This window comes from Parambassis ranga, chromosome 24 (assembly GCF_900634625.1).
Source record: "Parambassis ranga chromosome 24, fParRan2.1, whole genome shotgun sequence".
Classification (NCBI taxonomy): Eukaryota; Metazoa; Chordata; class Actinopteri; family Ambassidae; genus Parambassis; species Parambassis ranga.
The window spans coordinates 16,352,167-16,364,579 of NC_041043.1; the positions used below are offsets into that span (position 1 = coordinate 16,352,167).

General features: G+C 45.7%; 2 protein-coding genes across 4 annotated transcripts; one reads left to right on the top strand and one right to left on the bottom strand.

Annotated features, from left to right (window-relative positions):
* Window positions 1-5,159: 5,159 nt before the first annotated feature.
* On the bottom strand, window positions 5,160-8,445 carry pex3 (peroxisomal biogenesis factor 3). Of its 2 annotated transcripts, XM_028396722.1 has the most exons (13): window positions 8,211-8,445; window positions 7,662-7,793; window positions 7,485-7,566; window positions 7,366-7,409; window positions 7,168-7,289; window positions 6,744-6,810; window positions 6,614-6,668; window positions 6,382-6,520; window positions 6,235-6,305; window positions 6,034-6,156; window positions 5,861-5,957; window positions 5,623-5,724; window positions 5,160-5,543 (listed from the first exon to the last, which is right to left on the bottom strand). In XM_028396722.1, the coding sequence occupies exons 1-12, from the start codon at window positions 8,281-8,283 to the stop codon at window positions 5,641-5,643; spliced, it is 1,089 nt and encodes a 362-aa protein (XP_028252523.1). In that variant the 5' UTR covers window positions 8,284-8,445; the 3' UTR covers window positions 5,160-5,543; window positions 5,623-5,640. The 2 variants fall into 2 exon arrangements, with proteins under 2 accessions (XP_028252523.1, XP_028252522.1); XM_028396721.1 differs by having other exon boundaries at window positions 5,160-5,724.
* A 257-nt stretch (window positions 8,446-8,702) lies between these two features.
* Window positions 8,703-10,102, top strand: adat2 (adenosine deaminase tRNA specific 2). Of its 2 annotated transcripts, XM_028396725.1 has the most exons (6): window positions 8,703-8,902; window positions 9,115-9,219; window positions 9,311-9,461; window positions 9,555-9,661; window positions 9,733-9,805; window positions 9,996-10,102. In XM_028396725.1, the coding sequence occupies exons 1-6, from the start codon at window positions 8,819-8,821 to the stop codon at window positions 10,022-10,024; spliced, it is 549 nt and encodes a 182-aa protein (XP_028252526.1). In that variant the 5' UTR covers window positions 8,703-8,818; the 3' UTR covers window positions 10,025-10,102. The 2 variants fall into 2 exon arrangements, with proteins under 2 accessions (XP_028252526.1, XP_028252527.1); XM_028396726.1 differs by lacking the exon at window positions 9,733-9,805.
* Window positions 10,103-12,413: the final 2,311 nt, after the last annotated feature.

The window sequence follows — 12,413 nt, forward strand, 5'->3', positions numbered from 1 at the left end:
CCAGTCATGGAGGAAGAGGGAGTTCTGGAGCTGACCCAACATGTGACATGGACAGGTCCGCTGTCCCTCCTCTTCCAGCAGGCAATTGTACTCTGGATGTGGCCTCTCACAGAATGTGCTATAAGATGGAAGAATTAAAGACCTGGTTTCCATGGTGACGGGCTGAAGTGTCAGCTCCTACAGCTCTTCAAGCCCCCCCCCATTTTATGGGTCACTGTGGGATGAGCGCTCAGGTGAGATGACATCACCGCTCCGATCAGTAGTGTGACCTCAGCGTGCATCATCATGAATTCCTAATGAGGCCTCTCCTGCAGCGTCCAATCAGCAGACGGCTGGATTATCAGGTAATGAGGCCTGACGGCACTCAGCCAATCAGAGAGCGGCATGCAGATTACTGCCAGCCTGGTGCTCCGAGGGAATCAATAATGCAGAAACACACACACAGCTGAGCCGGTCTGTAGTAATGTTACAGTAACTGAACAGACATACAGAGGACATCAGTGAGAGTGGAACCAAAGATGATCTCAGAGTGTGTGTGTGTGTGATTCACTGCCAGTAGTAGTGAGTCACTGCTGTAGCAGCAACTTAAAACCAGCATGATGAACACTTATCGCCACCGGCTCGGTTCTCACTGATGATTGAGTTTCACCTGCTCGTTCTTGGACACATTTCCTCATAATCTGATGGAGAAGCATCAAACACTGGACTCACAATCTCATGTGTCCATGACCGAGTGCTGTTCCCAGTAAGAACCAGTGGTGGAAAGTAACTAAGTATTTGTACTTTGTTACTGTACTTAAGTAATTTTTATGTATTTCTACTTTACTTAAGTAAATATTCTCCTCTGACTCCATGCTGCAGCTGTTACCTGGACTTTCTCCTCCACTACATGTCTCCAGTGTCTGTAGTTCCTTGCTCCATGTGATGAACACAGTGCTGGACTGATGTGAGGTCAGACTCTGCATGGAGGTGGTGTCACGCTGCCAGCTGTGTTTCTATAATGAGCCTCAGTCATGATGCCGGTGCTCTGGCTCAGTGAGCTAACTAGTTAGCTGCTGTCTGCTAACACAGGTCCATCCATGAATGTCTGATGAACATGAATCATAACATGAATCTACAGCAGGAACACTGACACAGAAGTACTTAAGACTTTTACTTAAGTAGGATTGTTGATGTAGCATTTCTACTTTTACTTGAGTATATATTTTGCTGGGTAATTGTACTTTTACTTAAGTACAAGCTTCAGTACTTTCTCCACCCAGAGGACGAGCACTGATGGCTGCCATTATAGAGACATTTCTACTGTTTCTTCTGTTGGTTTCAGTCATTAGCATGCTAACGTGTAGCATCGGCTAATCCTCTAAAAATAAGAGAGACATTCCAGGGTCGTGGAGTGAGCCTGTTTTAACACCCAGCACTCGAGCATGAACTTGGATGAACTTTAAGGTGAAGCTGCTGAGTCACGGTGTGACTCCACCCACACACACACACACACCCACACACACACACACGATCCTTTACGAAGTTCAGGTGAGAGGGACATTTCGATCTCGCTCTCATACTGTAGGTGACGTGATGCAGATATCACATGACCGCTGTGTCACCAGGCAGGTTTCACAGGGAGGATTTGTGTGGCTGATTGTTGTGGTTGAGGTGAAACTGGTACAAAAAAAAAAAAAAAGGGTCACGACCGAGCAGTAAGCAAGACTTTAGGGAAAGGAAACTAGCAGATGATTAACTTTAGTTTACTCCTTGAGTTTACTCCTTGTCAGTAGGGGGCGCTTTCGAATGGGGTCCTATGGAGCCTAAAAATGTAAAGTTTGTGGAGTTACAATAATTCATTCTATGACTATCAGTGACATCACCACCGCATCCTCCATTCTGATTGGACACATCAACCAGCAGCAGCAGAGCTCCTATAGAGACATATACCTGAGGACGCCGCTGCCATGGAGGGAGGACCTCCTGTCCCCATCAGTCCTAACCTGAACTGACCAATCAGCCGCTGTTAGCATGATGCTAACTGGCTAAATGACCTCAGCTGAGAGAAAGTAGCAGCTTGTTTACAGTGAAGTCTGACAGGACTCAGGCTGAATCACTGTCTGCTGATTATGACTGTGTTATGATGTCTATTTTTAACCTCTGTGAAAGTGAAACAAAGATTACATTAGATTAGATTAGATTAGAATTATGGGTCCAAAAATAACACGTGTTTCAGTCACATGTTTTTAATAACACTGATAAATCAGCTGCAGCTAATAATCATAACATGTTGAGACGTGCATTGTTGTTGTCTAAACAGGAAGTTAGCATTTTTTTAAAAAAAGCCAATCAGATTCCTCCATTGTCTTTTGGATTATCACAAGTTTAGGATCATCTTCACTAATGAACTCCACTTGAAGCCTGAATATGATCACCAGAAGCTAAAAGCTAATGCTAAGCTATCAACCAGCTACAGCACGGTCACATGACTACACCATCAGCACCACCAGGTTCACCGCTCTGACCTCTGCTACCGCACAAACACCTGGATGACCTTTAATGACATCATCTGTAGTCCCATGTAGCCACTTGTTAGCATGTAGCCTTTGTTCAGACAGTAAACAGTCATCAGTGGGTAGAATAAAAACCTGCTGAGCTCCACAGACCACAGACCTGATTTCACAAATCTGACCAACAACAACAACACGCACACTGAGGGGACAGGAAGATGCTAACATGCTAACACGTTCCTGGGTTTTCCAGCTCTGTGCCACAAACTGGACAAAGCCCATCAGTCAGCGCACAACGAGAACAAACAACAGCAAGTTCAAAGTGTGACACACAGTCATGTGCCGCAGACTCATGGAGGCTGAACCTGTTTTGCAGCGTTGAACGTGACTCGGTCCAGCAGCTCTGATGGAAACACCGCCTCACTGCTCAGCAGATGAAGACACAAAGCCTCCCTTTCACCACGCAGCATGATGCAGCATGTTTACGTGGAACTGCTCTATTTCAGGATGCAGAAACATGATTTCATCAGCAGCTTTTGTAGCCGCGCATCAGTCAGACAGACCAGAGGTCATGAGGCTGCAGCTGGAGCTCTGACCCTGACGGTGTTTAAGACCACATGGTGGCTCCACTCATGAGGGGCCAGAGAGAAAAGGGACTGTTTTCTCCCAGAAAACACGACCACAACATGTGGTTCAGGACTGAGTCACAGTTTAGATGGATTTAGAGCTGATCCAGAAAGTATTCAGATCCACTTTTGGATCATTTGCTTATTAATCAAAAGCTGCTGATCCACAAGGCTCAGACTTCTGCACCCCAGCCCCCCTCTGAGCTGGGTCCCCCCTCTGAGCCGGGTCCTGGAAGCATCATTTCTTATGGATCACCTCTAAAACAGCTTTAATTGAACTACATAAAGGTAATAAAAAAACGACATGATAAAACAATCATGGATCCTCAGACCGCCTCGAGTGAAGTTCATGTAGCACCACCGCGCCTCACTGCAGCAACTTCCAAACTTCCCATCTGGAAGTTTTTTTTTTTTATCGTGACATCACATGAGCTGCCTACTCACTCTGTGAAGAGTGACAGTGATTTAAAGCATTTTGGTTGTGCTCATGCAAACACTTCTCCACACACACACACCACATCATCAACAGTATCTGGACACTCCCTGTGTCTGGTTCCCCGTCCAGCCCATTAAACATCTGTAAAGTCAGATGAAGGCTGAGCAGGTTCGGGTTCGTCGTTATCATCTAAATCCTCGTTTTATGTTTTAAAGCTGCAACAATCAATCAATGAACGCAAGTTTGGAACTGTCAATCAATCAATCAGTGATGCAAACATTCATCAGTAGACTGCAGCATTAACTCTTTATGACTAAAAACAGGCTGCACATAGCATTTATGCCTGTTCTGAAGGTGAATATAGGGAGGTGTGTGTGTGTGTGTGTGTGTGTGTGTCACATTTGCTGGTAAAATAAACGTGTGCAGCCGTCAGCATCATGTGACCCCGTTTCATCACGACACTCATTCTAATAACTGGCCTAGCTTTAAATATGCAGAGAGGAAGTGAAACCTCTGACTGCAGCGCGCACACACACACACACACACACACACACACACACACACACACACAATGCATCAGTGTGATGAAACATCAGTGCATGCTGTGTTAACCCTTTAATCCCACACAGGGGAGAAAACAGCTCCTCCTTGTAAATGTCAGCTGGGTCAGGACAGAAGATGAAGTCATGTTGAGTCACCCTGCACCAGGAAGGACACACACAGACACAGACACACACACACACAGTCCTTTGAGTCTTATTATAAATCAATGTGTATGAGTTGATTGAGTACCTTCAGCCTGTTAACAGTGCTCACAGCGGTGATGATGTCATCGATCAATCACACAGATTTTTCCAAAGTGGCAAACGTTTGGGAAAAGTTGTGTTTTTAAAGAGTTTATGCATCAAACTGAGAGATTTAAAGTTTCAGAATGTTAGCTCAGAAGTATCGGCAGAATGAGGAGAACTGACAGTACAGTGAGACGTGAAGCGTACTTCTGTTACTGTGTGAGCCAGAGTCTGTGTCCAGCACAGGAAGTCTCCGACAATCTGAATGTGACTTTGGACCGTCAAAAGTCCCAAAGATCCAAAGATATGGATCAAACCTCCTCCTCCTCCACAAAGTAAGAGTCTGCAGCTAACAGATATGAAACCACTTCTATCTTTATTATCTCCTTCTACAAACACACATTTCATGTCATTGCGCCTAAAAAAAGCATAAGGTCTGATTAGAGATCGAGTTTTTACATTCCCTACTGTTTATCATGTAACCCAGCAACCAGGAAGTAAGCGATCAGCTCAGTCGCCTGATGTTCTACTCATGTGCGAACAGAGGACAGTAGAGTAAAGCTGCTGCTCCATCACCCGACAGGACACATCAGCAGCTCTGTGTGAATTCAGGGCTGATGTCAAAAATCTGACGTTTGTGGAATCAACAAAGAAAATAAACAATAAAACTGAAGAAATGAGGGAAACGTGAGTAAAGAGATTAATAAGACAGAAACTGTGACTTAAAGGGGGAAAGTGTCGGCTGTAGTGAAACGCAGAAGAGTTGAGCAAGTGTGACACCTGCTGGGCACCAAAGAAACTGCAGGACAGTGAAAACTGAATTTTTATGTCTTTTTTTAATCTTTCTGTGTGACGTGAACGGCTCTGTGGTCAATACTTTGTATTTTCTGAAGTCTGACCCACTATGGAAGTAAAAATAAGGCATTACATCGATAACCCTCTACCACCATCGCCGAGTTATGAACAAAGACAAAACCTCCTCTGATGTGAGAAGACGTAAAAGCCTCACCGCTGCACACAGGAAAGAGGACACCATATTACAAAGTCCTTCTTCAACAAGTGCACACTTCAAGGGTAAATAAAACCACCTCACTGGTTTATCAAGACTCCGCTTCCCATGATGCAATGGTCCTTAGGTTACAGGTCTCCTCTTAGTTCCTTGGTTCCTCACAGAGGGGACACAGATGCTCCTGCTGCTGTTCTGTCGAGGATGTTTTCACCACAGTGAAAATTCTGCCGAGGTGAAAAGGAAGGAGGGATAAACAGTCTGAGACACGCACCTCGTCCTCGGCAGGTGCTCATTTCTGCAGCTCCTGCGGTGCGCTGAAGGTCTCATAAACATTGGCTGCAAACTCCTTCACCTGGTCGTTCAGCAGCAGATCCTGCAGGGACATTTAAACAGAAAGGATGTCTGAGACCCCGACTACAGAGCGGAACACACGCTGTGCAACAGGACCAAAGAAAACTCCAACACCCAGAATGCACTGTGTGTCTGCTAGCTTCTGTCTGTGACCTTACCTGCACAAAGTGACTGGGAGTCTCGCTGCAGATGGTGTTGATCTGACCATTGATGATGGGGATGATCTTTGCCAGCGGCAGACTGACTGCAGACAGACTGAACACACACACACACAGAGGTCATGCTGAGGTCAGATTTAAGGTCACAGAGACGTGTCAGGTCACCAGCTCACCTGTGTGGTGCAGAGCTGGGGGCGGAGTCACCGGGAGGTGGCCGGAAGAACTCTGCCAGGTTGTCGAGAAGACGAGAGAAGCCACGGTTCAGACAGGTGCTGAGGACAGTGGTGAAGTCTGGACTGAGGTCGCACACACACACAGACAGACGCTCAGTTTACAGGTGAACAGGTCGGTAAACAAACGGGTGTGATGTGTACCTGTCCAACATGTCTCGGGTCTCATTTAACAGTCTGATGGTCATGATGTCGTTTTCCGTCAGCCCGCACGCCTGCACAGAGGACACCAGTTACACTCTGTGTTTTCAGAACGCTGCTGTGAATGACTCTCCGTGTGTGAGCGCTGACCTGGTCGGCGAGCGCGTTCTCATCGTCTGCCAGCATGTACCAGGACAGCGGCCGCCCCGAGCCGGCTTCCACCTCCGCCCTGATCCAGCTCAGCTGCTGCTCCAACTCCAACAGAGACAAGCTCTGCTTCAGAGGCACGCTGCAGGCCGACAGGAAGGTCTCACATCTCCACCAGACTGAAATAATGACTGGACTCATGGACCAGGACATAATTATGAGGTCAGACACTCACCTGCCCAGAGAGTTCTGCACGGCCCTTTTCACTACTGTCATCAGCTCCGTTAAACCTGGAGAGAGAGAAGTTAGTGTTATTTTACAGCATTTTGTGTGTTTGTGTTTGTGTGTGTGTCTGTAGGCTCTACCATCTCCCAGCAGATGTTGGATACTGGACAGGTACTGCTGCTGGACGTCTGGAGGAGCCAGAGGAGCCTGAGCGGAGACACACGTTTAAACAAGAGTTAAATATCCTCACAGGTGACGTCACACAGGCGTTTGACTCCAGGTTCGTCACTCTTACTGTTTGAACTGAAAAGCTACAGCTGCTGTTTCTAATGAGCTTTGGTGAGCTTGGTGTAACTTGATGACCCGCCAAAATAAAACTTATGTTGGAGGTTAAAGAGGTAGAAGAAGAGTCACTGTGTGAAGACTGTCACCACAAACACACATCTACTTTACTGTCTGCAAGATTTTAAGATGTCCTCTCATCCTTCTGATGAATGCTTAACAAACAAACTCAAACACATCATTAACATGTGAAAGAAGCTGATGAAACTTTGCGCTCCTCACCGTGGCGCTCTTCCCCACAGAGTTGTCCAGATACAGGTACCCTCCGATGATGTTCAGCTGGACTCTCAGGAGAACGACCATCATGCAGGTGCTGTACACCGCCACCACAGTGCGGGTGAAACCTGAAGAAGAAGAATCACAAGTTTAATGACCGTGTGAGAGCTTTTAAACGCAGCCTCTGATGTGAACATCACTTACTGATGATCTTTAAATCCTCCCAGATCTCCAGTTTATTGGCTGGTCTGTGAGACAAGAGGAAAAAATTTTAAATTCACCAAAATCTGACAGTGAACTAACCACAAGAGGATTCTTCTCACTTGGTCTTCAGCACAGCAGTGAGACTTTCTGAGTTGAGCTGGCTGATGATGGCTTCTCTCAGCGGAGGGAGCATGGACAGCACTGTAACACACACACACACACACACACACACACACACAGTATAAACACACTCACTCAGAATCCCTCCCTGAGTGCTGATCAGGATAAGTTGCTACCAGTCATGTTGCAGGTCCTCTGGTTGCTCTCGAAGTGGAACTGTCTTCGCGCCTGAGCGATGTACTCGGTCGCCTCCCTCTCCTGCATCTCCCTGAGCTTCTTCTGGGCATATTTACCCAGGAAGTACACACCTGAGAAGCGACAAACACACACACACACACACCAGGAGTCATACAGCTAGAAAGTATAACATCTCTCTCCCTTTATCAATATGTCAACCAAAATGTAAGATATCTGACCACTTAATGAGTCAACACATGCTTCAGATGCCATCATTTACCTGCCAGTAACACTTAGTAATCTCAGAGGACAACACACCTGAGATAAGAAGCTAACACCCAGCAGACAGCAGTGAGTTTTCACCTATATTCACTTGTCACGCAGCTTAGTGGATGTAACATGCTAACAATTAGCCTTTCTTAAGGGAGCCTTTCTTAAAAAGGGAAACTCTGAATTTCACTGTGCACCGCCTGGCGTGCTACATGCTACACTCTGCTCTTAGCACGACGGCTAACAGGCTAACAGGCTAACAGGCTAGCAGCAGTTACCTCCAAGCACAGCTCCGGTGAAAATAAATTTCCTTTTATGGCGTTTCACAAAATTCCAGACAGACGAAAACATTCTCAAAATTTCACCGCTCCGACACGACGAAAACACTTCAGTCTGAGCTCATTGTTAGCTCACATGTTAGCTGAAGAGTTTCTGATAGTTAGCAACTCATTGCTAACATGCTAACTGTCACAAGTGCTGACATGAGCGGAGCGAAGTGAGCAGGGTCAATAACCTAAGGACTTCCGGTATTGATTTCAAAATAAAACTAGGCTACGCTTCTTCTGCTTCTCATCATTATTATTAATACATATTAATCACATCCAATACACATTCAAATGTTTACAATACAACAATTTATATAAATCAAATCTTAAACACTAAATATTCACAAGTCGTTTGTACGTGCACATTTCTTTTGTCGTTTCGTGCTTTTATATTAAAGAATAATTCTACTTCCGGTTTGGAACAGCAGGAAGTGGTCCGTCCACTATTATCTTCCGCCGCCGCTGCTCGTTCATGGTGCGGATGGAATCAGCCACAAATCCTCATTTTAATTTTAATAATATAACTTTTTTAACAGTAAAGTATTTAAGTAGCGGTTGCCATGGGAACAGAAGACGGCGGTGACGCTGCTTTCTGTCCAAAAGATGCGGAAATAGAGACGTGGATGGCGAAGGCTTTTGACATGGTGAGCGATAAGCGCTGACAACAGGCTGTTATTCTTTTATTTACACTTAAGTGTCATCGTTTCTACTTACTACTCAGGTCTTAGTGATTAACATTGGTGTTATCTGGGATTTATATGACACACAGCTGTGGGGTGCACACGAAGATGTACCTCACGGTCATTAACTCATGCATTTAGGTGTAAAGTTAAGCTGTGTTGTTGTGTGACTGCAGGCCAGAGATGCCTTGGAGAACGGAGAGGTGCCGGTCGGATGTCTGATGGTCTACAAAGGCCAAGTTGTGGGAAAAGGAAGAAATGAAGTCAATGAGACTAAAAATGTAAGAAGAAGAACCTGGATCTTTCAAAGGGACTCTGGGCCAAACCGACCACGTGTTTCTACGTTTGTGTGTGTGTGTGTGTGTTTTTCAGGCAACTCGACACGCCGAGATGGTCGCCCTGGACCAGGTGCTGGACTGGTGTCGCCGTAGCAACCTGGATGTGAGGAGTGTGTGTGAGCAGACGGCCCTGTACGTCACCGTGGAGCCGTGCGTCATGTGTGCAGCAGCCCTGCGTCTGCTCAGTATCCTCCTCAGAAACACAGAGAAGCCACCTCTGTGTGTGTGTGTGTGTTTCAGTGTGTGTGATGAGTTGTCGTTCCTTCACCGGCCGTCAGACATCCCCGCGGTTGTGTACGGCTGCAGGAACGAGCGGTTCGGAGGCTGCGGGTCGGTCCTGGATGTGTCCTCTGCAGACCTGCCTCAGACTGGGACCACGTTCAAGGTGTGACTCTGCTGCTGTTTGTGGGGTTTAGACTGAGATGTGTATGACGCGGTGTGTGTGTGTGTCGTCAGTGTGTTTCAGGTCACAGAGCAGAGGAAGCTGTGGAGATGCTGAAGGCTTTCTACAAACAGGAAAATCCAAATGGTCAATAAATCCACCATCTTTCACCTTCAATCACATTTTTTATTCTATTATTTACTTTGAACATAAAACTTTTTTTAAATTTAATTAATTTAAAAAAAAAAAAAACATCTTAAAAAGTTTTACTTGACATTTGTTTGGATCATTTCACTCCAACATAAAACATTTTAAACATTATTTTTTGCTGTTTCAGCCCCAAAACCCAAAACGAGGAAGGACTGAAGCCTGAAGAATCGTTTGTTTTTTATTTATTTACATGTGTTAAATAAGCATTTATAATAAACAGTATTTGATAATAAATGAGGTTGTTTCAGTTTTCTTGTGTCCGTCTGCCAGCGGGGGGCGCCGTACACCAGCAGCCCTGCTCTCACTGGCAGAAGAAGGAACATCAGGCAGCACAGCAGCGGGTCTTTGTTTACACGCTGCTGCTGGGATGTTGTAAATAAAAATAAACAAGAGTCAAATTTTTTTTTATCTTCCTGTTGGTACAGTTTCAAAGTTTTTATCTTCGGCAGCCATGTTGCTTCGTGGCGTTTCTGTTTGTTCTTTGACTAAATTTAAACGTGTCACTTCCTGTGAAGTTTTTCTGAGAACACGCCTGAAAGTATGAGAACAGAGAGGAAGTGTGTGTGTGTGTGTGTGTGTGTGCGACTTTCTCAGTGTGAGACAATTCATTTCACTTCCTCTCACACACATACATCATACTGTGTGTGTGTGTGTGTGTGAGCAGCTGAGCGGGCTGAGAGCAGACTGTGAACATGTCTGTGTGTGTGTGTGTCTGTGTGTGTCTGTCCTGTGGTCGTTTTCTTTTCCTCCCTCTGAGTCTTACATGGCGATGAGACTTTTAAACTCTTAACATGTTTTATCTTTCATAACGTCTTTGTTTTTAACGTTGGTCCTCACTTCCTTCCTTTTGTGGCTGATAACTTCCTTCCTTCCTTCCTTCCTTCCTTCCTTCCTTCCTTCCGTCCGCCTCACTTCCTTCCTGTTTTTTTTCTCCTCTGAGCGGGCTGAGAGCAGACTCTGTGTGTGTGTGTGTGTCCGGTTGTCGTTTTCCTCCCTCTGAGTCTTACATGGCGTTACAGTCCTATCGTCTTTTGTCCTTTTGAGGCTGATGACTTCCCTCCTTCGGTCCATTTTTCCGTCTTCCTTCCCGCCTGAATGGAGGCGTGCAGGTCTTCCACTGACTGTAGCCTAAGCTGTGGTTTGTTTCGTTGTCTTCTTTCCTTTCCTTCACACTCGTCTTTTTTTGTCCCTCTGACAGAGTGATGATGGAAACACGTTTTTCATCCTTCTGTCTGCTGACTGGGTTCGTCACCACTTCCTTCTTTCCTTTAGCAGCTGATAGCTCCTCCCTCCTGTCTTCACCTTTATTTTTTAATTTGACTTTTCCTTCTATCATTAGTTTCCTCTCATGTTACTCATTAATTAGAATCACTTCAGCTTCTCTTTGTTATTTGTCAAACACGTTTCCTCCCTCCCTCCCTTCCTTCCTTCCCTCCCTCCTCCCTCCCTCCCTCCTCCCTCACAGACATGTGTTCCTCACAGTGTGCGTCCAGCACAGACTCCTCATGTAAACATGTATTTTTCTGGCCTGTTGTGTCACAGATGTCTTTGTGTTGTGTGTGTTTTTTTCTCTCTTTGTGTTACGTGCCTCGGTCCGGCTCCTCTCTGCTCGTTAGCATGTAAATCTATGCTAATTAATGCAGAGCAGAATATTCCAGAATGTTTTAATGTGTCACCTCAGAGTGGAGCAGTTGATGTGTTAATGAACAAACCACACACACACACACACACAGCGGCGCAGAGTTAGCTGTGAGGCGCTAATGAACAGTGTCAAACTCTCACACACACACTGTCGAACAGCAAAGAGAAGCGCTGTAGTGTGAGCTGTCACAGGTGAGAGAACAACACTGCCACAGAAGATGAAGACTCTTTTTATCACAATCACAGAGGAGGAGGAGGAGGAGGGTCTGCCTGTGTTCCAGGAGGAAGCATATTGTTAAGTGGTACATTGTGTGGATGTAAAGTTTTTGTGTTCTGTTGTGTGTACAGTGTTCACAGTGTGCTTGTAGAGTCAACTCAGTCAACTCACATGAAGGCAGAAGGAGAGGAGGAGCAACAGGAAGTGATGCAATGACGTGTTTGTGGCTTTCAGGGTCTAAAGAAAGCCGCCCTGCTTGACTCGCTGCTGCCTCAGACATCACTACTCTTACTTACACTGCTCAAAAGACAAAGAGAAGACTAAGACGACACCTCCTAGACCTCAGTGAAAGCCTTCATTCATGACATCGTGGAATACGTAAATATGTAAATCAAAATGATTAACCCATGGAGGTCTGGATTTGGAGCCCCCTCTAGGGGTGAGGCCAGACAGGATGAGAGCAGAGAAGCGCTCTGTGCTCAGCTCCTTTACAGGGGCTGTCTTGATAATTACTTCTCATTTCCACCTGTTGTCTGTTCCATTTGACCAACAGCAGCTGAAACTGATTCACAGTCAGTGTGGATCCCGTCTGGACAGGCTGACTTCACAGAGGTGTGACTGACTTGGAGTCGCAGTGTGTTCTTTAAGTGTACTTTCTTTATTTTATACTTTCTACAGGTTCTCGTT

Excerpts from the sequence above, each read along its gene's own strand:
- adat2 (XM_028396725.1), top strand. The coding sequence starts at position 8,819 with ATGGGAACAGAAGACGGCGGTGACGCTGCTTTCTGTCCAAAAGATGCG. Across the intron at positions 9,462-9,554 it reads AGCAGCCCTGCGTCTGCTCA|ACATCCCCGCGGTTGTGTAC; the intron begins GTATCCTCCTCA and ends ACCGGCCGTCAG. Across the intron at positions 9,806-9,995 it reads CAAACAGGAAAATCCAAATG|CCCCAAAACCCAAAACGAGG; the intron begins GTCAATAAATCC and ends TTGCTGTTTCAG.
- pex3 (XM_028396722.1), bottom strand. The coding sequence starts at position 8,283 with ATGTTTTCGTCTGTCTGGAATTTTGTGAAACGCCATAAAAGGAAATTT. Across the intron at positions 7,290-7,365 it reads GGAGGATTTAAAGATCATCA|GTTTCACCCGCACTGTGGTG; the intron begins GTAAGTGATGTT and ends CTTCTTCTTCAG. Across the intron at positions 5,958-6,033 it reads CCCAGCTCTGCACCACACAG|TCTGTCTGCAGTCAGTCTGC; the intron begins GTGAGCTGGTGA and ends GTGTGTGTTCAG.